This window comes from Protopterus annectens, chromosome 7.part0 (assembly GCF_019279795.1).
Source record: "Protopterus annectens isolate FY-2018-M chromosome 7.part0, PAN1.0, whole genome shotgun sequence".
Lineage (NCBI taxonomy): Eukaryota > Metazoa > Chordata > Ceratodontiformes > Protopteridae > Protopterus > Protopterus annectens.
In genome coordinates this window covers 1541664728-1541690275 of record NC_056739.1, presented here as the reverse complement: position 1 = coordinate 1541690275, position 25548 = coordinate 1541664728, and the positions used below count along the sequence as shown (strand labels likewise).

At 34.9% G+C, this 25548-nt stretch overlaps 1 protein-coding gene across 1 annotated transcript in view; it reads left to right on the top strand.

The window, feature by feature from the left end:
* The window catches only part of CFAP92 (cilia and flagella associated protein 92 (putative)), a 1173156-nt gene that overhangs the window by 331489 nt on the left and 816119 nt on the right, over positions 1–25548 (top strand). Inside the window, exon 6 of the mRNA XM_044078084.1 lies at positions 24530–24635. Coding sequence (XP_043934019.1) covers positions 24530–24635 — 106 coding nt within the window. The remainder of the gene's footprint in view (positions 1–24529; positions 24636–25548) is intronic.

Here is a 25548-nt window from a genome sequence, read left to right as displayed (position 1 = left end):
GCCCTTCAGCAGTTAGGATACTTGGAAGGTGCCCTTAAGCTTTGGATACTTGTCACATGCTTGGTAAGATATAACCCATATAGCTTGGGGTACTGCAACAGTGATCCTTTCAAACATTTACTGTTACAGTAAGTTAACTTACACAGCTGTACTTTCCCTCTTTCTTTCTTTCTGATTTTCTTGTATTATGTAGAATCACCTAATAAAACAGAGAGAGAGAGCTTTACTTAATTTTCTTTTATTAGCTGTTAAAATGGCTATTACCTGTATATAAGAAGGCAGATCGAAGACGAAGATAGGTGAAGATGATAAATACATCATGCAAGAGATATATCACTTAGAAATGACTATGGACAGTGAGGAACTGAACTATTCATCAGGATGTTAAAAAAGATTAAATAGGAGATGTAGGACTTGAAAATGTCTGTGGTTGATTTATATATAAAAAATAAAGGGGAAAGTGGTTAATATGTGGCTGCCTTGGATAGTTGTGGTCTCTATGTAGCTGTCATACAACTAATTTCCTGGTTTTATTTGCTTCCCTTTTCTAATTGGTATGGTGTAAATCAATGGCACTTCTATGAGGCAGAAAGTATTTTATGTACGTTTTTGTTTTAAGATTGGCAGTTTGAAAATCTGGTGATTGCTATTCAAAAACTGTTTTTGCTTACATTTTAAGCTAGATGCCTGTTTTCTGTAGTGCCACTAGGTAATACCATTTAGATTATAAAGTGGAAATGGTTAAGGTGTTTGATACTCTAGCCTTCTGAAAGCTCTGTATATTTAAATAAATTTTACATGAGTATTTTTATGCCTGTGCTATTTTCCTATTTTATGATGCTGATCTGTTGAAGCTGTTTGTTGTGCAAAAAAGTTGTTCAGTAAAGAATATTTGTGTTTAAAAAGAAAACATTAGTAAACGAATGGAGAAAAAGCACAGTCATCAAGAGCCACATACCACTCCTAACGCTGCCGTATTAGAAAGACAGCAGTACAGGACATAAAACATGGTAGCAACATTTAGCGAGGTAAATCCCCTCCTCGGGAAAAAAAAAATTGCATAGATTTTGGAATAAAAGGGGTACCTTGTGAATCCTTTAATAAAAGATGCTTCAATACCAAAGATTTTTTTTTTTTTTTTTGGTTTGGGGGAATGCCCTAGTTAAGTGTTACACAAATCTATGTAGGAACTATAACAGGAAACCCAGAGTATCCTTATTTAAGGGTACCAGGATACAAATCTCAGGAATACGCATACCTCTCAACTGTACAGATTTTTGCAGAATGTCCACATTTTTGCCTCATATTTTTGGTCTGTTTTTCATAAAATTTTGGTTTTCTGGCAAATTAGTGTCAAATTATTATTAAAGATTGAAGTTAGAAAATAATGACAAACATTTGAGTTTCAGATTTCATATCCTTCAGAAAATTCATGCTAATCCAAAACCTGTTAATGTGAAGTTGTTCTATCTCGCCTTCATTTTCACTGATGGGTTCAGAGCCGATCCTCGGCTCCGACTCGGCCATATGCTAAAGCTCAAGGTCTTCAAACAGCTCGTGGTCTACTCTCTATCCCATGATGCAACAGTGCTTCCCTCAGATCTTGTTTGCTGCTTCAGCATTTGGCCGAGTTGGAGCTGAGGATCAGCTCCAAACCCATCAGTGAGAATGAAGGCGAAATTAACAACTCACATGCAATGTTATGGTAAGTACTTACCTTCTTATTCTATCAACTTTCTAAGTTTGAAAGAGCAATATTTAAAAATTGTCCCTATTTTGGGGCCTTTGTCCCACTTTTATTCATGACTTTGTCCAGATTTCTTTAAGAGGTTGAGAGGTATGGGAATACGGTGGAAAGGATACCAGTTGCAAATCCAAAGATTTGATGGGTTGTTGCTATGGATGTGACCAACAACATTAGACTTCAGTTTCTGTCTGCTTTAGTTCAGAATCTAATAGGTTTTATAAGTCCATATGTAGCTGCTAGGCATGTGGTCCTGGAGACCATTAATGAGCCTAGCACTATTTCCTAAACACAGTGGAGGCTGAGGGAATCAAACCATGGACTACAAGAAGCAACTCATTAACAGGTCAAAGCCTTAATCATCTGCACTAACAGTAGATGAATTTAAAAGGAAGTCTGAGGTACAAATAATAACAATTCTTAATCTGTTTCAACAATTCCATGACAGGAATAAAGTATACAAAACTAGTAACATAGTAAACAAGCTTCCGTACAACTCAACAGCTGACTAAAGCAAGCATTTGTTACATGTATGTGTAATGCATGGTAAATTTCTCATGCTATTGGCATGCAGCTGACTAGATTAGGGGTAGTTCTGGATGTGGTTCTATTAAATACTAATAACTTCTCCATCAGAGATCTTGATGGAGCTTGTGAGGTTTTTCAAAACTGAGGAAACTAAAGCTCTCAATATTCAGGGCACTTTGTATCTCAAATATGCAGATCTTAGAGAGACAGAATGGGAGGATTGCTAGCATACTTAGTAAACAGTTAAAAGAGGTATAAATAGGAAACACAAATGTTATAAGAAGTAAAGTGTTTGGGGATGCAGAAGCATACTGAATAAGCAGGTTAGGAAATTGTATCAGGATAAAGGAACTGCAAGGAAGTGAGAGTTGTCACAGACTCTAGAATGTAAGAATGATTTATTTCAGCTGTTAGGAGAACAAGTTAAGAACTGATGCTGGGTAGGGAGAGGGGAGTGTGGTGTGGAAGTGGTGTTGAACAAATTCAGTAACAGAATGCAATATCAAACAAACACGGTTAACTACTTGGTGCCCTATTAGCTCACTATTAAAATGTTGGTACTCATAATGCAGAGTACCGAAATGATAGAAAAAAAACTGAAAAAACAGGAGAAGTGCAAATATACTGAACATTGTTTATCTCATTTAAACTTGTTTTTAGCAGAAGGCAAGCCTCCCTGTGGGTGGGAAACCTCCCGCTTTCCCCCTGAACTTTATATAAAATCAGCTCAGAGATCTCTGTACCTTGGAGAAAAGAGGGTATTCCATGAAATGTCAGTCTTGAGATTTTTGGGCACTCAGTCTTCGCATTCCAGGACTTAAATTTTTGTCCCTCCAAAACTCATGGGATGGAGGAGGATAAGGTTGTGGACATTTTTAAGATGCTGTGTAAGAGAAAGGTGAATGAATGGGCATCATTATTGCCTTAGGTTCATAGGTTCATAGATTACTGCAAATCTCAGTGTGGAAGAGAGCTTGTGTAAGGTATAGTAGTTAAATCCATTGCATGAGTCAGGTGTAGCTTTGTTTCTCTGTCAAAATGCATGTTATAGCTTTGTTATCATGCACAGACAGGTTTCCAGCTCTAGTGCTAGATGCTGCAATAAAGTTGTTTTTATGAAAAGATTCTTCATTTCTGATCACCAGGACATTGTCTAACCCCAGTTTGGGCCCTAAATTTCATGAGAAGCTCATCATGTGTCATCTTGAAATTACAAGTACACCAAACATTTTTATTATGAAATACCCATTTTGTTGACATTTTTTGATACCATTACAATTATGAAGTTACAGGCTCCTTTATCAGGACGTTGTCACTAAAAAGATAGAACATTTAGCCAGTCTATTCAGTTTCAGATGTTTTTCCAACACAGAAGAGCAAATGAGAGATCCTAATGCACTAGCCTATTCAGTAGCAGCTGTGATACTGTTTGGATAAAATAGGTACCTCAAGGAAATCAAAATACAGTTTATATTCCTGGTTGGTAGCAAACAAGTATTAGCTGTCTTAAATTAAACAATGTTGAAATGTCTGGATTATCACTTTCAGCTATTGCATATTATAAACATGATAAGAGTTACGTAGGTGACTGTGACCTCAAGTCTCAGCCTGCTAGAGTGCCAGTCACTCCTCCAGCTTTCTTTATAAAACATTTCTACCCAAGGTATCTGTGAAGCAATAGGCTGGTAAGACATTTACACATTTTTAGATGTTATAAGATAGCTTCCCAGTCTCAATGCAAGCCAAAGCCTGCTCCACTTGTTCTACAGAGGATACTTCAGCATCCCCGTATTAGCTGTGGATTTATTTCATGTTTTGCTGTTTGTACTACCCATTTGTTATTACATCTCAAAATAAAGTACACAAAAGAGTGAGGTACCCACCTTCCTCTGTAAGTAAGAGAGAGCATTGGAACTATAAGTATACCTTTGTATCTCACTTCCAATCAATCTAAACATATACATGGTTGATAGACATTTTTGGTTTACTGGAAAGGTGCTTACATGTTTTCACAAAAGTTAACATATTGTCTACTACAGTCACTTTTATTTAAACCTGTGGGAAGGCAATATATCCTATCAGGAATATAATATTCTTCAGCAAAATAACTAGAGTGCATAAGCTCACACTTGTTTTAAAAATCTGGGCACAATGCTGTCCTCCAAAATGGAATCAATAAAGGCTTGTACATGTGGGTATAGGTACTTTTAGGAAATTCTGTAACACAGATGTGATAAGTAAATGGGAAATTGTCTATTTTGTACTACTGCAATTCTTCCTCTTTCTTTCTCTCTCTCTCTCTCTCTCTTTTGATTTACTGTTAAGATGAGTGCCTCATACAACTATATCTTGGCCATTGCAGTTCTGATGAAATTAACATTCCATTATACCATGGCTATCAATTCCATTTAGTGACAAATTAATAGGGTTTCCCTACAACTTGTCAGCAATGGTTTGGATGATCACTAACTAATTCTCTTTCCTCTAGTATTATATTTCACTGATGGTCTTGAAATAAAATGTATACTTAAGGGGTGAAGTGCCTCCAAAACAAAGTTATAAGTCCAGTAGAAAAAAGAGAGGTTAGAAGCACACCACGACAATCGAAGCCAACTTAAAAAGCTGATGTATCCTTTATTTGTAGAAAGTAAGCGCTTTCACGCCTCACAGGGTGCTTCTTCAGACTTTAATGAAAATAAAAAGTAAAAAACTCCCTTATATCTCTACTTAACTCTTTCTTAAGCCAATGAAATCTCTGAATGTTAATTAGCTAATTAATTCTAATTTACAGCATTTAATTTCCTTGTCTTTAGAGAGATCTTTATAAAGACAGATGTTGACTGATAGAATTGTCTAATAAAACTGGCAGTCTACTGTGAGTTTCTAAAAATAATAATAAAATATTAATAAAATATATTCATACACATGATGTACCTATACGCAAACAGACATACATAAAAAATTCATATAGAAACATAAAAATACATAAACATATAAATATGAAAATGTAAAAAATACATACATATACATATCCATATCTGTATACTTATATGTGACTCAATCTATACCTCGATATTATGTATAAATATATGTGTGTGAAAGTATATATATATATATGTGAATAAGTATGTATAAAAAATATATATAAAATATATATATATATATATGATACATAAAAAATACATATATATATATATATATATATATATATATATATATATATATATAAGTATATATGAATATATATGTGAACGTATGAAGTAAATTTAATATATGATGGAAATGTGTGTGAATGTAAATATAAAAGTGAATGTAAAAATGTATATAAAAAATGTATATAAAAAAGTATGTATATGCTTATATATGTATGTGAGAATCGCATGAATGTGTATGTGAGTATGTGGTGAAAATCAGTATGCATTAAGTGCAATATGTATACTTAAATGAGAGAAACTAGTGTATGCAAGTGAAGAACTGTATGGAAAGAGCAGTGTTGTTAATGTCTCAATGGTCTATCTTTCAAAAAGGGTTTTAAAGAAACTCTACCATTGAGACCATGTCTAATATCAGCTTGTAGTCTGATTATCCATTTGTTCTCTTCTTTTTCAGTAAAGTTACTTATGTTTCCTAGCCTTGTGGTGGTATGTATCAGTTCTAAAACCATTAACTTAAATTTATGTGTGGTATCATTATAAATCACATGTTTGGCTAGGGCATTGGTCTCATTCTCTTTGCTTATGGCATATAGATGTTCCCTAATTCTCTCTTTAAATGTTCTATTCATTTTACCAACATAATACGTATTGCATTTCTGACAAACACCTAAATAAACAACATTTCTGGAAGCACAACTAACATAGAAATCAAACTCATAACATACTTGTGTGTCAGGATGTATAAAAGTATTTCTATTATATATATATATTGACACTGGTTACAATTGTAACAAGGAAAAGTTCCCTTTTTTACTGAAAGTATTCTAGTCTGTTTGTGCTCATAACATAGTAGTCTCTTCAAGGACCTAGTGTTCTTATAACTGAAGCTCGGATGTTGACCTACTATCTTACTAATCTCTTCATCTAAAGTCAAAATTCCCCAGTTCTTTCTAATAACATCTGTTATCATTCTATTACAGTTAGTATAAGGGATATTAACTATTTGTCCAATCTTATTTCTTTTCTGATGAACTACCATATTATTATTCTGTTGTTCAGCACCTTCTATATATGGACGTCCTTTACCTGTTCGATTCACATAATTTAGATTCTCTAAATCTTTTTTATTATAACCCCTGTCTGATAAATCCTTTCCTGTGTCTAATAAGGCTTTTTCAAAAATTTCCTGTTTACTAGTTAACCTTGAGCATCTCAATGCCTGTTTTTTTACCACGTTTTTATATATATGTGGGGGATGCATACTGGTTCTGTGTAAGAAGGCATTTCTTCGACAGGGTTTCCTATAGATAGATGTATGTATCTTATCTCTATCTTTTGAAATCAACACATCTAGAAACTCTATAGAATCTTTTGAGCAGTTACTAGTTAATGTTAAAAAGCTAGTGGTGCCATTTATATAGGTAATAAAATCATTAAGTGATTCATAGTCTCCTCCCCAAATCAAAAAGAGGTCATCCACAAATCTCTTATAAAGTCTAATATATTTAGAAAAACCAGTATGTTGTAGAATGTATGTATGTTCCCAGTAAGCAAGTACTAAATTTGCATATGAGTTGGCGCAGGGGTACCCATTGCCACTCCTGTTGTTTGCAAAAAATACTTATCAGCAAATATGAAAACATTATTATTCAAAATTATTTCCAATAACATTATAATCTTAATTACCTCATCCCTTGTTATATCTTTCTGAATTAGGTACAATCTTAAATATTCTAGTCCTACATCATTGGGTATACATGTAAATAGGGACTTTACATCCAGGGTTACTAGATAATCTGTTTCCATCAAGAGCCCATCATTATTTAATGTAGTTAGTGCTTCTAAAAACTGTTGCGTGTCCCTAAGAATAGATGTAGTTGTTTGTACAATAGGTTTTAGCTGTTTCTCTATATAGATGGAGATGCTCTCAGTTAACCATCCCTTGCCTGAGACTATAGGTCTCAGAGGTGGTTTTTGTAGGTTCTTATGAATCTTTGGTAAACCTCTAAACATAGGAACTAGTGGTTTCTCAATAAGAAAGTATTTGTAAAGATCATTATCTATAATAGAGCACATTAGCATATCATATAAATCTGTGTATACATTCTTAATTAAAACATTCAATTCCATAGGAGTTAGGCACTTATAGGTAGTCTGTTCAGACAACATGTCAGTTATTTCTTTCTCATAAAAGTCCTTGTCTAATATCACAGTGGCACCTCCCTTATCCGCAGGCCTAATCACAATATTTACATTATCCTGTAATTCATTTAAAGCTTGTCTTTCTTCACTAGTTAAATTAAAAAATTGTGTTTTTGGCTTACAAGATCTATCATTAAACAGTACTAATAAGTCCACAGTACATGCTTTTTCAAAACATTCTAAATAACTGTGTAGTGGAGGTATAAAAGTTGATGGTTTAGAAAATACACTGACATTGTTATTCATTAAACCTTGATCATCATTATTGTATAGTAAGCCTAATGCTACATTTCTAGTAAAGCACTTGAGGTCAATTGTAATATTAGTTACATCAACAGACTGTGAAGGAATAAAAGATAATCCTTTATTCAAAACAGTTTAAAAACAGGATGATCACTAACTAATTCTCTTTCCACTAGTATTATATTTCACTGATGGTGTTTGGCATTCTAAAACTTAAACTGTGAGATAATTTATCTGACTTCTCTGCTCATCCTTGCAAGGTATTTCTCCTTTCCCCATGTTTGCTTTTCACTGAGGAGTTAGCACATTTATGTAAGAAGTTAGATTATTTAATTTATTTAAGTAAGGGGGTATTGGGGTAAAGTCCCTTATCCTGGGGTATTGCATGGGATTTTTGTCCTCCTGGAAAAAAATGTGTTGCATGCTTTGATAGCTTTTGAAAGTTCCATGTGATCATTTAGGATGAATTAGTTTGCAGTCCATGTTTTTACTGTTGATCATTTGTACTGGAATTGTTCAGACCTCACAGATGATCTGTTTCTGTTTGCTGTCTTCCACATATAAATATACCCTTGTTTCTGGTGCTGGCCAGTGTTGATTTTATACCAGACTTACAAGCACCATGCATCACTGCAGCTGACAATGACAGAAAGACATGGCCCATGAAGAGGGAAATGGCTACTAAAGGGAAAAAAAAAACTTGTGGGGAAGCATTCTATCCATCCTTCCATCCAAAACCCCTTTTCCCCATTTTTGCACATGGCATTGGGGCAGCACTTCACCAGTGACAATCATCTACAGCCAAGGTTTACACCACCAGGTGGCTAGCCCTGAAGCGGTACTTCTTCCACAACGCACACTCACACCTATGGCCAATTTAGAGTGTCCAATTTACCTGCTGCATGTATTTGGACTGTGGGCAGAAACTGGAGCACCCGGACAAAACCCATGCAAACACAAGGGAGGACATTCAGACTCCAGACAGAAGGCACCCCAGCTAAGAATCGAACCGAGTAACCTCTGCACCACTGTAGTGCCCCCATAGGGTCTATATTATATTTTTGAAAGTTTCGAACATCAAACACCATATGGTTGACACCATATGAGTGATGTTTTGAAATTTAGAAAATATAATAAAACAATAACAATAAAAAAACTATACTTACCCAAACGCTGTAGGCAGCCCCCCTGCACCCCCCATGTGGGGGGCTGAGCCCCCCACACCCCCGCTACTTAAATATTCCTACTGTGAGATCACACTGCATTGAAGTAAAGGGAAAATATTCCCTACGGCGATTTCTGTGTTACGCGCGCGATGTTTCAACATTTCGACCAATTGGGTTCATTCAATACACATTCGCCATTTACAATTTTCAATCACGCGATAGGAACCCGCCCCATCTACTTAAACTGCTTAAGCCTGATACTCTTTCCCCTCTTTGCTAATAAACTAATCTACAGACCTTAAATAAACAATGTCAATGTTTCGAGATATGTTCCTAATAACTAATAACCCATTTTTAAACAGAAATTAGATGACTGGACAGGTTTACAGGTATGTGACCCAAGTTTTGAGAAATCAGCATTCCTTGTTAGGCTTTGAGACTAAATGATGGAAACTCAAACTTAGATATATACATATATATATATATATATATATATATATATATATATATAGCTATATATATTTATATATATATATCCTTCCTTCTCTTACTATATTCACAGCTTAACTGTTGCAATTCACTAAAAATGTTTCTGTTTGTACTCCACCATAATTTCTCTGCACATAACTTCCTTCCCAAACTTTACACAGTTTAACTATCACAAATAGTAGGAATATTTTGTGTGTAATTAATGTAATTACTATGTCTTTTTTTACTCAAATTCTTTTTATGATAATGTAATTATAGCAAAGACAATGTCCTATTTTTTTCTTTTCAAATTATCTTCTACTCATTCTATGTATCAAGATTGTTTCTTTTACTTATGTATGTATTACTATTGAATTGTAATTATATAATTCTGTGGAGCTTTTCTCCCTGGGCCTCCACTGAAAAATGGGCTCTTCTTGGCCCAGTGGACTTTCCCAGTCAACAAATGCAATAAATAAATAAATATATAAATATATATATATATATATATATATATATATATATATATATATATATACATACACACACACACACACGTGAATACTTGATCTGATCTTATCAATTTACATTCTTCCTCGACAGATGGGTTCAGATCTGATCCTTGGATCCAACTCAGCCGTTGCTAAAGCTCTTAGCAACCAGAAACTCTTGAGCTGCTCCCCTACCCATAATGCACCAACCCTAAATTACCTCACATCTCGTTTGCCACTTTGCCTGAAAGACATGCTTGACCTCGCTCTCGAGCTTTAGTTAAGTAATACTTATTATCATTATTATTTCCTCTAATATTCCAAGTATTTATAATTCTATATATTTTCCCTTACCCTTTTACAGAAAGAGTAAATATTCTGTTATCGTAGTTGGTATTTTTCCCCTTCTTTATCTGTTGTACAGTTTTTATACTTCCTCTCTTACTATCGTTAAAAGCTTTTCCTTTCTACACTTTAGTGCAGTTTTACACGTGAATACTTGATCTGATGTTATCAATTTTCATTCTACCTCAACTGATGGGTTCAGATCTGATCCTTGGATCCAACTCAGCTGTTGCTAAAGCTCTTGGCAACCAGAAACTCTTGAGCTGCTCCCGTGCCCATAATGCACCAACCCTAAATTAACTCACATCTCATTTGCCGCTTTGTGCGAAAGACGTGGTTGACCTCACTCTCGAGCTTTAGTTAAGTAATTATTATTATCACTATTATTTCCTCTAATATTTCCAAATATTTATAATTCTCTATATTTTCCCTTACCCTTTTACAGAAAGGGTAAATCTTCTGTTATCGTAGTTGGTATTTTCCCCTTCTTTATCTGTTGTACAGTTTTTATACTTCCTCTATTACTATCATTAAAAGTTTTTCCTTTCTACACTTTAGTTCAGTTTTTTATTACCATCGATGGTAGTTTATTTCTTTCTTTCATTCTATATATAAAAAAAACTGTTCTTACTTAACAATATATCTTTATATATTCATTGTATAATGTCAGAAAAAGCTATGCTGTTTTTAAAAAGTGTGTTATGTTTGGGCACAAGCTTCTGGTGTCTGATGCCCACACTCTGTGTGTTTACTGACATGGGCCTTTACATTTACAGGAGGATTGCTGTCATGGCTTTAAGCCAAGAGCCTTAGTTGAAAGGAAGAACAAACTCATACTGAAAGCTTTGCTCCCTTCTGCTTTTGGAGAGGCAATATCTGGAGCTCAATCCCCCAAAAGTAAAGATTTGAAGCCTTCTTCTCCAAGACCATCCACATCATCCATCCAGTTATCATAGCAGTCCAGGAAAAGATCCAAGCCAGATCCAACCTCACCCTCAGATCTGAAGCAAAAAGAAAAAAATTGATGGACCTTTGATCTGACGAAAAAGTTACTGGAGCCGACTACATCCAGCCCTTTTTCTCTATTCAGGATAAGATATTCATCATCCATTGATCTGGTGCCTTCAAGAGTGCCTTTGCCATTTTTGAAGCATCACTGATCCATGTCCACTTTCCAACTTTCAAATCGTTCTTCCAGAAGTTTGATAGAGGAAGATGTGGCGATAGTGGTGAGGAAGATTCTCTTCATGCAAAGTCAGATGCTTGTCTTATCATCTCCTACCCCTTTGGGTCAGGAGGTCCGTCCTTCGATTACATCCCCACTTCCAGTTCCTCCTCTGATTCCTTTGACTGTCTCAGAGTCCATGGATCTGAGCCATTGGCTCCATCTGCTTCAGATCCAAAGACAGGAGTATCTTTAGATCTGAAATTTACTCTGACTGCTGTGGTTCAGTCTGATCCAGTGAGCTGTCAGAGCTGTAGCTTCCCTGTCGACTCTGAGGTGTTAAAGTTGACTCTGAAGTTGTCAGAGCTGTCTCTGCACCTTGGAGCTTCAGCACTAAATAGTTCTGCTCTGGCTTCCTCCTTGGGCAGATTGCTGTCAGGGTGGGGGAGGACTCCAGTCCAGAAGCTTGTCTTTTTGGAGCTGATGTCTTCTCTCTCTCAGGGTGATCAGCCTTCAAGGTTGTGATGAGGGTGTTTTCCACCCAGGCAGAATGGATGGATCTGACCCCCTTCGATCTTCATCATTCTACTTGATATCTCTGTGCTCGAAGCCTTATCACTCTTTACCACAGGGACAGCCAGTCTGAGACCCCCAGGCTTCCCTGCAGGGTAGTTCTATTTCTTCTGATACCTCCAAAGAGCATCCCACTGAGGAGGTCCCTTGGAAGAAGAAGCTTAAGAGGAAACACTTGTACTCTTCAGAAAGGCCAGTCATGGAGGATATGGACTTCAATGAAGGTGAAGGGTCCCCATGGTCACCTCTGGAAGATATCTCTTTTGGAGACATCCTTGAAATCCTTAAGCAGACAGGTGGTTGGATACCCAGCAACCCTTCATCTGAGGAGTCAGTATTCCTGGAGGCTTTCAGTATTGGCCCTTCTACCTCCTGGGTTACTCCTCCCGCTGATGAGCTTATTGAATTGGTCTTCAGCAGGCATGGAAGGAATCCAACACAGTTGAATCCATACCTAGGAGACCAGATAAGATTATTGCACCACCTTCAGATAATCAGTTTTGGGGAAATGGGGTGCCTGTTGATGCCATGGTCATGGAGGCACCCACCAAAAAGGAACTTGCTAAACAGAATTCACTGTTAATCCCCCTGATAGGCTTACCACTGTCTCCACATCTTCCTCCATCAAACTTCTGGAATCATGAGTCGAAAGTTAGGAAGGGGAGCTGGATAAGTGACACTCCAAAAATGGAAAAGGAACTCTTGAAGGCACTTTGGGAATGCTTCAGCAACCTTCACCTTAAGGTCACTGAATTATTTGGTATATTTTACGAGGTTACAGAGGGATTACCCTCTCAGGATCCATTGTTGCAGAGGTCCAATCATCTGTGACTTCTCAGTTGGCTACCCTGCAATCTATTTTGAATTCATCCATGAGGCTCATTTTGCATGTAGCTGAAGGAACAGCAAGGGCAGCAGGTTCAAGTATTTCTTTCAGGAGACATGCCTAGATACACTTATGTGAGTTTTGTGCCCCAAAGTGAAGGAGACATTATCCAGGCATGAGAAGGATGGAAAGACTCTGCTGTGGGTGAATGCTTTTGACTCCTTAAAGATCGTTCTCTAGGAATCAATGAGGTGGTCAAAAGATTTGGTTCAAGAAATCCATTGGTCCATTTCAGGACACACATGGAGGAACTTCCCCCAGAGGTGGGGGGACTCCAACAGTCACCAGAGCACCTGCGGCAGAGGTGGCCTGCAAAACCAGAGGTCCATAGATTTTTTCTTTGACAGACCCTACCAGCACTCCTAAAATGAAGCCTAACTGACCACCTCTGAAGGCAATCAGGGGCCAATTATCCCTGCACCAGAGAGCCTGGCTAGATATTTCCAGAGGTTACATAATGCCTTTTTCCTTTCCACCTCTAATCTCAAGAAAAATCCCAGATGTTCCACCCACTCAGAGGGAAGAAGCAGCATTTCAAATACTAAAGCTGCTAAATAAAGTCCTCCAAGAGGTCCCACCAGACCAGATAGAATCTGGTATTTACTCAAGCTTCTTTTTGACAAAGAAAACAGGGGACTGGAGACCAATTTTGGATCTCAAGAACTTGAACAAGTCAGTTTGATGAACCAAGCTTTGGATGGTCATGGTTCAGTCTATTCTCCTTTTCCTGGTCAAGAATGACTGGATCTGCTTGATAAATATTCGGGATGCATACTATCACATAAAGATGAACAGACAATCCAGAAAGTACTTATACTTCTGGCTGGGAGCCGGTCATTACCAATTCAGAGTTCTGCCCTTTGGTCTCACCACAACCATTAGTTGTTCACCAAATGTATATCATTAGTAGCAACTCACTTGAGACTGCAAAGATTCTGGGTGTTTCCATATCTAAAAGACTGGCTCATTACTGCCCTGACCAGGCATCCATTAATAAGGTCAAGATATCAGGTTCTCCAGACATGTTCTCATCTGAGGATAACCATAAACTGTGACAAGTCTCAACTGGAACCAACTCAAAATTTGGAATTCATCAGAGTAGTTTTGAATACAAAGTTAGCGATAGCTTCATTACCCCCCCCCCCCAAGGGTTCAAACTGTAAGATCAGACATCAGAATAATAATCTGTAGTACCAAGATTTCAGCTGCTTGGTCCTTCAATCTCTAGGATTAGTGTCAGTGGCAATAGCATGTTAACTCTGATATGAATCACTCAGATATGCAAGAGAGATCTCAGGTGATGGATTCAGTGAGATCAGGTTCTACAAGGCTGTCTGTTCATTCCCCCCTCAGCCCAAAGCCATATTAACCATGTACCCTTCCTAGTTGGGGTGGGGAACATTTCCTAGGGAAAACAGTCCAAAACACTTGACCCCCCCCCAAAGAGGCCAACTTGCATATCAATGTCTTAGAGATGACAGCAGTGCTTTTAACATTGCAGGCCTTCCAAGATGCTCTTCCTTCAGGAATTATTGCAATTCAGATGGACAATATGTCAGTAGTTTGGTACATCAACAAAGAAGGAAGGACTAGATCTTATCCCTTGTGTTGACAAGTGCTCAGAGTGTGGCAGTGGGTGATCTCATCCACCATCTTTCTTATAGCAATGCAGATTCTGGGAAATTCCGATGTGATAGCAGACAAACTGAAAAATATATGAGTATGGTTAATAAATCATAGTTAGCTTCTTCAGTTTTCTATCGTTACATTAATCACAGGAAAGTCAAATGTTAAGGTGTGTAATATAATTCAATAGTTTAAGACAGTTTTATTGTAGGAAGATAAAAAATGTATGTATAATTAATAGATAATTTTGCTTATAAATTTATAATTTTAATAGAAAGTTTGTTTTTATTATTGAAAATGTGATTATTATGTAATAGTGTTAAGATTTAGATATTATATTATGGCTTGATTTGTAAAAGAGTTAGATATTAGGAGAATGTTTTATATTCTAAGATAGTTTGATAAATAGTTTAAGTTTAGAGGTAGTAGCAATAGGTGGTGATTGGGTAGTAAATAGGGTGATGATTGAAAGTGCCTTGCATGATTATTTCATCAAACCAGAAATGTTTTATTCCATGTTAGGGAGTGTAAATATTACTACAATTAGATTGTTAGTAGTTAGATTAATGATCTTGTCCATAACAAAATTTATTAAAATTAAATATGGCTTCTTGACTCAAAACAATAATTTAACTCTTTTAGAGCTGTTTTATTTAAAAATGGCAGCTTATAAATGTATTTCTTTGAATATTAATGTTCTTAATAATCCCATCAAGAGAGGTAGTTTAATTAAACATAAACATAAAGTTTTTATTGTTTTTTATAAGAAACACACTTGCTAAAAATGGATTTAGATAAGATGTTATTTAAAGGCTATTCAATACTTGTGGACTCGCATTACAGCTCAAAAAGGAGAGGCAGTCTTAATTTGTGGAAGAAATCGGTGAATATGCCTAAAGTAGTTGATACTTACTTTGATAAAAATGGAATGATGGGTCTAGTAATACTTGAAATCAATAAAAAACATTACAGTTTTGTGAATGTTTATTGGATTCCTGGAGCTGGTTCTAAAGTAACAAAAATATTTAGATATTATAAATCTATATTTGAAAGGAGAAATTCTATTGGCTGGTGATTTCAATTGCATTCTATCAGAAAGAAATACTACTAAGATAGAAAACCTAGACTATATGCCACTGCCAAATTATTTCATAAATTTAAAATTGTCAAATTCTCTTAATTACACACATTATTCATATAGTGCTGGCAGTCAAACAAATGTAGATAAAGTTTTTACTTCTAGTGGGTTATATTATAAAATTGATGAAGTACCACAATGGTATTACATTTAATTTTAATACAAAATCTAATAATTTAGTCATTTCACAAAGAATTCCAGCTTATATTACAAAAATGAAAGGATTCAATGAGTTTTTTTAAAGGAATTAAACTTATTTATGGAATTTAATAATAATGGTAAAGTTACTAATGTTATTTTGTGGGACACATTAAAAGTATATTTATATGGTAGAATCATAAGCTGGTATCTCTACAAAAAAAAAAAGAAATGGGATGAAGAGCTAATTGTTTTACAATCAAAATTTGATAAACTTAAGTTAAACTTAAAACTGGATAGGATCACAAAAGCTGAAATGAAAGCTTTACATCAGAAACATTTAGAAATATTAAACCATTAAATTAAAATAAATACTGAAAAGCTTAAATTACAATCATATTCTATTAATCCCAAAAACTTGCAAAATTAGCCATTAGATCAAAAAGATTAAATAACATAAATTATATTAAAGAGATTACTTATAAAGTTAATAATAACCTAAAGAAAGCAACAAATATAAAACATATTAGAGACGTTTAGGAAACATTATGAATTAATAATAGTAAATTAACTTTTAGTAAATAGTGAATTAACTGATAGCTTTCTAAAGGAAATATAAAACATAAATTGACTAAAGACCAAAATATAAGGTTAAATGCATCAATTTCTTTCAGTGAACTAAAGGAGCATATTAAACATGTAAAAATGGCCCCTGGTCTAGATTGCATAATTCCTGAGATATATAAAATAATTCCTGATAACACAATGATAATTCTTTTAAAAGCATTTGAAGACGTTAGAAATATTTCAAATATTTCTCCCTCTTGGAAATTTTCATTGATATCCCCTATTTTAGAACAAGATAAAGACTCAAAATTATACTTATCTTATCATTCAATTTTTCTTGAATGTGGATTATAGCATTTTTATGCCCACATTGACAAAAAGATGAAATTATATAATGTCAAATATAATTGAAGATGATCAGACTGGATTTGTTTTAAATAGTAAAGTATGAGATAATGCGATTAGATTCTTATCAGTGATAGATGTCGCTAATAAGAATAAGTATGAATGTTCAATTATAAGCTTACACCTAGGTAAAGATTCTGATTCTATTAACTGTATATATTTATTTAAAGTGTTTGAAAAATATAATTTTTCTTCAGAATTTACAGATAAAATAAAGTTATATAAGAATTCTTTATCCTTTGTTAAAATTGGATACTTTTCTCTAGTTCCCGTAAGATAGTAAAAGGTACAAAACAAGGTTGCCCTTTATCCACTTTGTTATATGCTTTGTCAATAGAGCCCTTCACTAATTTTATTAGAACAAATACAAAGATAAAGGGGTTTTCTATAAAAGATAATTATAGTTCTAAAAGTCAACTATTTGCAGATGACATCCTCTTAACAACCAGAGACATAGAATACTCATTAGAACATATTCTTAATTGAATAAAATATTTCATGTCTAAGTTTTAATCATTATAAAACAGAAAAAATAAATACCTTTTTGAAAAATTATAAGGAATTCAGTTGGGATAATAAGCAGCTTAAATATTTGGGAATTATTATAAAGTCTAGTTGGAAAGAATTGTTTTCCACAAATTACAAAATTTTAGTTAATGGAATATAAAAACTAACAGCTGATTGGAATAAAATGTATTTTTCACAATGGAAGACAGACTTATTTTGATAAAAATTATAGTATTACCAAAAATGTTATTTTATATGCAGTCATTGATTTTACATCAGACCAAAAACAAAACATCAAACAATTACATTTGATTCTACTTAAGTTTTTGTGGTATCCTCAAAAATCATGAATAGCTTTTGACTGGCATGTAAAAAGTTGGGAAGAAAGTGGAATTGGATTTCCAAATATTGAATTATATGGTAACTCAGCCATTAAAGATATAGTGAGTCATTGGTTAAATTCTACCTATATTTCAATGTGGAAATGGTTACATGAAATAATTTTAACTTCAAATAATATATCTGAAATAAATGCAAATTTTCAGTTGTACACTAATAAAATATATTGGATCATAAATGACTTTTGTCTGAACACCAAACAATTATCGTATTTCTATTCCTTTTATTAATTATATTTTAACTATATTCAGAAAAGTGATGAATAGCAATTATCACATTAAAGGTCTGTTAATTTTAATGTTTCCCATAACTTATACTAATGGTTGTCTGGAATCATTTAATCAAAGTAAAATACTTGATCTTAGAGAAAGTGTCTTAAAATTTTAGTATCAGTTTTTAAATGGAAATAAACCACATACTGCTGATTACCTATTGACCAGATATAATATAAAGGGAAATAGTTGATTAAACATGCAAATTTTTAGGGAATTTATTAATAATAAAGTACAAATATCATTTAACATGAATACAAACCCCATTCTTAAAATTTTAGAATTTTTCTTTAAAATTAATAGTGGGGAGACTAAAATAAGTATTGTATGTCAATGATTTATAAGATCTGAGTTTATAGTGTTTGATTTATCTTATTGGAACTATTCAACAAAATAAATAAGTAACTTTTTTCAGACATCAATAAAAAATTATCTTTGAAATCTATAAATAATACCACATCATCACTTTAGTGGAAAAAGTTTACTTAGAACTATTTACGTAGAACCCTTTTAACACCACATAAAATTGCTCTGATTTCTAAAAAAGAAAATATATATGTTGGAGATGTGATGAAGTTTTAATGCAGATTGGCTCCATATGGTCATAGAATGTAAAATGGTTGCTCTATTTTGAATAGAATTCAGAAACTTTACTAAAGTGCTGTGATCAGACAATTGCATGGTTTCAAATTCCTTGATTTTATTTAATGTCTTAACTCCAAATTCCAAACCAAAAACATAAGTGCCTCTCCTTTGGTCCATCATGGCTATTGCCAGAAAAGTTATCACAATGACCTGGAAAAGTAAAAATATCCTCTCTTTTACAAAATGCATCTGTCTAGCAAAAAAATATATGTAATAAGGAACTACAAACTGTTTATTTATTTATTCATTTATCATTTGTTTACCAGGAAAGTCCAACTTGGAACTAAGGCAATTTTCAGAGGCCCGGGGAGAAACACTCCAGGCACGTCTTTGTAACATGGGAGGAAACCGGAGCACCTGGAGAAAATCCGCACGAATGCAGGGAGGATATGCAGACTCCATACAGAAGGCACTCCAGCTAAGAATCAAACCAAAAAAAACTCTTGCTGTGAGGTGACAATGCTACCGCTGCAGCACTGCACTATCCATTTATGGGCGAACATCAAACATTACACATAAATATTTATATTGGCAAAAAGAAAGATTTACTGGAAAAGATTTAATGCTTTTGCTCAATGTAAAATTTTGTTACGGACTTTGTATATAGTTTTATTTGTTTTTTAGTTGATTGTTATGTTTTGTTAAATTTATATAATGATTCATATTGATTTAAAATGCAATAAAAAGGTTTTTCAAAAAAAAGAAATTCAAGCATTTGTCTTCAAAACCTCCATACTTGATTTTTCACAAGGACAGAGTGATGTTACGAATGAATGCCGCCTTCCTTCCCAAGGTGGTGTCAGAATTGAATATTAGTCAACCCAGTATTCTTCACCAATTTTGCTAACAAAGGTGAATACATGTTACATTTATTGGATGTTCACAGACAATTATGTTTTTACTTGCATAGAACAAGAAACATAAGAAAAACAGACAGTTATTTGTTTCCTTTTCAGACTTGAATTTGGGCAAACCAGTTGCCAAAGTAACTTTAGCCAGATGGCTGTTTGTAACTCATTTATTAATAAAAAAATGGGTATTACCTTACCACAACCATTATGAGCTCATTCAATTAGATCCTTGGCAATGTCATCAGTTTTTGTTTCCAGAACGTCCAACATGGATGACATATGTGCAGAAGAAACTTGGGCTTCTCCCCATACTTTTGTTACTCATTACAAATTGGATCTGGTCTCCAGAGGCAGAGCATCATTTGGTTTAACTGTGCTCAGGAATATTCTTCTTTAGAGTCCACCCAAGATTTTAGGTAGCTGGGGACTCTGTCCCATCAGTTGAGAATAGAATGAAAATTGACAACATTAGATAAAGAAGTTATGTATTTACCATAACGTTCCATCTGTGATGTCCATTTTCAGTCTTCCTCAACTTCCTGCCCACCAGCCCCTATCCTTTCTATTTACAAACTTCTGGAAGAATGAGTTTTTAGAGGGACATCATTTGCCCTTTATATTGAGCTCCAGGTATAGTTTCTTTCTGTACTCAGTACATGCAATTTTATATCCCCTTATTTATACATGATAAATATTTTCTTTATGGTAAAAATCAGCAAAGAAGATCTGAGGTAATTTAGGGTTAGTGCAATATGGTTAAGGGAGACATTTGAGAGTTTTTGATTGCCACAAGCTTTAGCAATGGCCAAGTTGGCTCCGAGGAATGGATCTGAAACCATCAGTTGAGGAAGAATGAAAATGGATAGCACAGATGGAATATTATGGTAAGTACATAACTTCTTTTTTTTTTTCTTTTTTTTTTTTGGTCTTTAGCTAAAACATGTACCTCCTAAACTCCATTACATTCCTCATGTTAAGCAAGGATTTCCATACAAAACATCTTCAGTAAAGGACTGAAGTGTAGAGTGCTACTGCTTCAGTCACCCTGCAATATTTTAAAGGGTCCGCATATTCAACTGTTATTTGTCCTGCTGTTTTCCTGAAATGTTGAAATTCACAATGACTTTGAGCACACACTGTAAATATTGTAAATAACTTTGGTTTTACTAATAATGCAGCAATTTTCAATATACATAACACTCTTTAACAAGCATAAGGATCTGATGCAATTGTATGTTTGTTACAAAACCCTTTAAAAATTTTGATTTTGCATTTGTTCTTCTTTATGGTATGCTTCTTGATTATTCATGTTGTTTACTTTTGTTTCTTTTCTTTTGGGTTGTGATTGAAAATGATCTTCAGACCAGCCTATCTAGCCTGTTACCAAATAGTATAATAATAATAATAATAATAATAATAATAATAATAATATAATAAATACATTAAACCATATACTATGGTACATGCTTTGACCAGACACATCATTTGGTTTATAAAACTCCTTAATTTTCAGATATATTTTCCCCATATTTGTAATCATTTATATACACTGCATACACATTTAACATTTACTTTCACATATCCTCTCAGTGTTATTTATACTGTATCCTAAATGAACTCTGTTCTACACCCAGACAAGGTCTAAAACTGTTCCCATATTGGATCCATACAGTAGTCTTGTTAACAAACTATGAAAAAGGTAACAGTGTTCACTGCCTAGTCCCACTGGGACACTAGAGTGTTGCTGAAGGGAACTCCACTGAGGCTTCTACAGCAGACTCTTTAACTTTACTTGTTGGTGTTGCCTCTGCTTGCTTCATCATTTACCAGCAAGGCAGATATCATGACTAGCCTGGAAAACTGGACTCATTTATTTAAAGACACTACAGCAAGGCATTTCAAAAGGAGGCATCAAAACTGAAAGTCTGATACCTCAATGGGGCCAGTACAGTTTTTTTTTCTTATTAGAGATTATGGGACATTTCCAGTGGGGAAAGAAACAAAGTTGATTCAGAGTTTTGGTACAGTCATTATGTGCTCTGAGATAACAGACAGCCACAGTTGCCAGTGTTTTACTGGCCTTATTCAGGACAAGTGCTAGCACATTTAATGATTATATTCAATACACTTCAACTATACCAATTAAAGATTCCAGTGGTAAAGGCCTACTATAATTACAGTCTCCTGAATATTGCATAACTAGAGAGATCAATCCTTAGTCCTTCCTTAATACTTAAAATATCAAGGAATGTGTACAGTCCAGCATAAAACATTAAACAAACTAGTGTCTTCAGAAAATTATAATGACATTCTTTTATTACAGCCTCTGAAATACAAAAGTTCAGTTGTTTAAGTAAAATCCACCACAACAGCAGCTGTTCAAATGAACACTGCTGCAGTAGCCTTAGCTATATGGATTGTATCCTGACAAGGATAAGAGAGCTCAAACCTCTCCAAATGTAGTACCAACACACCAGACGACAAAATTAGGCCAAGTGAATAAATAAAAAGAATGTTTTATTGAAAAAACAAACCAGTAAAATTCTCTAGTGCCTCGGCTATGCAAGCCTTTACAGAGTATGCCATCTTCCCTTCCCCACGTTCATTATATACACTTTAATTTCCTTCAATTAGCCAATAAAACAATGAATCAGTTAACTATTGGTCTCCCATCTTATTACAATAAACATTTCCAGTTACATTATTTAAACCTTTTGGAAAGAGTGTTTCAAACTTTAAAATAAAAATTGATTCCTTTCTTCTTAATTTATATTTTATATCTTGTAAAATCGTGTGATCATTATATACCAGTTATAACACAACTGCTTGCAATCCTACTGGGTCCCCTCCCTGTGGAGTTCAAACAATTGTGCTGCTACTGGGCTTGATTGTTTATTCTTTTTTATGTCCCTTATATGTTCTTTTAATCTCATGGAGAAACTTCTCTTGCTTTCTCCTATATAATATTTCCCACAGGGACATTTAAGTTATTCCCAGAGTCTCACAGTTACAAGCACCCTGTTCCTGAAACCTTTTACTATTAATATTAGGAAAACTCCTAACTACAAAATCATATACACCACATTTTCCACAGGGATGAGTCCCTTTTAAAATCACAGTATAACTTCTTTCCACTAGGGACATCTGAAATTTTCCGTGTACCAAAAAATCTTTGATACTCCTACCCCTTTTATAAGAGAACCTTATTTTTTATTGTTTAAAAGGGCCACATTTCTCTCCAAAAAGCCCCAAAAGTATTTAACCAGACTTGTTAATTTCTCCGTAAAAAGAATATATGCGGAGACAAAATATATATATTCCTGAACATGTTCCTTATCATATACATAACTACTTGAACTACCCCACCTGTTTTTACTAATAACTTTACTGTTATTCCTATCCATCTTCCTAACTCCCTCCCAGACCACCTTTTCATCATACCCCCTATTGCAGAACATTCTAAATGTTCTCTCCACTTCTTGTCCAAATTCCTTCTGACTATTACACAGTCTTTTAATAGTTAAAAATTTTCCATATGGTATGGATTTTATAATGTGTGGTGGGTGGCAGCTTTGCCCATGTAAAATATGGTCCGAATGTTCACATTTTCTATGTATCTTAGTCCTCAAACTACTTTGATGTGTCTCTTCTATAGTGACATCTAAGTAATTAACTTTATTTCCAACTTGCAGAAGGATAAGAGAGCTGTCCAGCATCCAAAGTTTCAGGACACTTTACACACACCCAAACTGTCAGGCAGCTTGAACTGAGCTGACTAAAAGACACTTTTGGGCATGAAGCTTTTCAGAGGTTTCCTGCATTCCTGCCAGTAAAGAGGAAGGCTGAGCCCTAAAAGGACAATGCCAGGAAAGAAAAAAAAAAAATACCACACACTGACATAACAAACAGATCAAAAAACAAGGGAGATGGAGGGAGGGAGCGACTACTACAACAGTGATAATTCGAGCATCCAACACTATGCCAAGTTTTACCTACACAAATGTACTATGCTCATCATACAGATCACTGACTAGCAGCCCCAGCTATATGGGTAGATTACCTTAGCTAACTACATTTGTGAGGTGGAAAGAGAAGAGTCCAGGAGTCCCCGGAGACTGGTCCTAGCAAAGCTTGATCTGGAACTAGAGAAAGAATCAAGCTTACAGTGCTTTACAAAAGAATATACAATGGACCAAGTAGCAGCTTCTAGAATACTAGAATACAGCTCTTTCCAAAACGTCATAGGCTGCCTCTTCTTACCTTCACAAGAAATGAACATTTGATCCGAAGAGCTGGAGGATTTAGTTCTCTCAAGATATTACCAGTGTTGTCTGTGGACATCTGAGGTACAGAGCATTATTTCTTCCTCATTTTTAGGTTTAGGAAAGAAAATGGGGAGATGAATAGTTTAGTTTAAAGAAACTCTGACACCACTTCAGGCATAAAGTAAAGATTAGTTCTCAATGAAATCCTGTCTATGGAAAATGAGAAAGTGGTGACTCACCATAAGAACTTGCAATTCGGATACCCTTCTTGCAGAGGTCAGAGCAATCAGTAAATCTGTTTTCTTAATCAATCAGATTAGCTAGTTCAAACAGAACAAGTGTTAGCTTCTCTAACACAAAAGTACAGTTGCATATGTTCGAGTGTATTTACTGTTGCAGTCCAGACCTGCGGGACTTCCCGCAGTGGAAGACCCCAGGATAATAAATCCATATGTTTTGGCTTACTACACAGACAACATCTTGAAATTGTGTTGTTATTATAAATATCTTACTCAGCTGTATTTTTCTTAACTTTGCACATAATATATGAAATTGTTATAACAAAAAGAATTAATAACAACCACTTGAAATGACGCTACTTTTTTAACCTTTTGTTGTTTTGTTGTAATGTTTTGAACTGTGTCGTACTTTGCAACAAACAGAACATCTGAAGAGCAGCTGCACCATGAAATTGTGTTTATTCATTGTATCATTTTGTATAACTTAACAAGAGTGCTTAATGTCCCATAGGATTTCCGGTGGTAAGAGATGAAATTCAGGAATTATTATCACCTGTAGCTTGCGTTCAAAGTGCCTTACATGAGCCACCTGAAGTCAAAGATATCCCACCACTAAGGTAAGGGCATCATGCAGAAAAATCATAACCATACTTAATGTAAGCTAAAGGCACTTAGAATTGTTCAGTAGCTGCAAGCAGACTTAGTGTACGTGCTTTCTTCTCTGGAGAGGACAGTCTTACAAGTTAATAAATACAGCAGAATCTAACTTCTGTTAAGTTTTAGAGATAAATTCTTACAGGGTGGACAGTATTTGTTAGAAAACCATCTACTATGAGTGGACAAATTTCAACATACTAAGGACTGGAATCCCTGAACTGCATTTCCTGGAAAAAAAAAAAACTGCCCACCCCCCCCTCCAAAAAAAAATAATAAACTTTTTAAGTATTTTTTCATGGCATTCATTTGAAATGTTGGAAAATACTAGAGCAAGTCCCAAACAGCAGAGACTGATTGGCCAAAAGATTGGACTTGTATATACCAAGTCCAAGATGTCATTTCTTAGAATATTCCCTTTTTCCAAGGTGTGGCATTCTCGAGGTGGGTATATATAATTTTTGGGGGTACAAGGTAGCTTGCCCCCCTCCCCCCTGCAAGAAAAAGTTTTAAGGTAAAGAGCAATTTTCAAGATTCAATCTTCTCCAGTGTGTTTGGTCTTTTTTTTCTTTTTTTTTTTGGCTTTTCAGCACTCACCATTATGACTGCCAGCATTTCAATAGGCAGCTGTTTTTCACAGGGGGACAAGCCCCCTTGCACCGCCTAATGTGAATAGCAAGCTTCCCATACCTCCAAACTTATACATGCCAACTCCATAATCACACCAACTCTAAGAAAGGGGAATTTACACCCAGAAAGGGGCATTACCGCTGACATAACTCATCAACAGTGATTTTCTGTGGAGGATCTCCAGTCCACAGTGGGTAGAACTTCACACAAATGACAGTTGAGAGTTCAGTCTTCATCTGCCTGTAG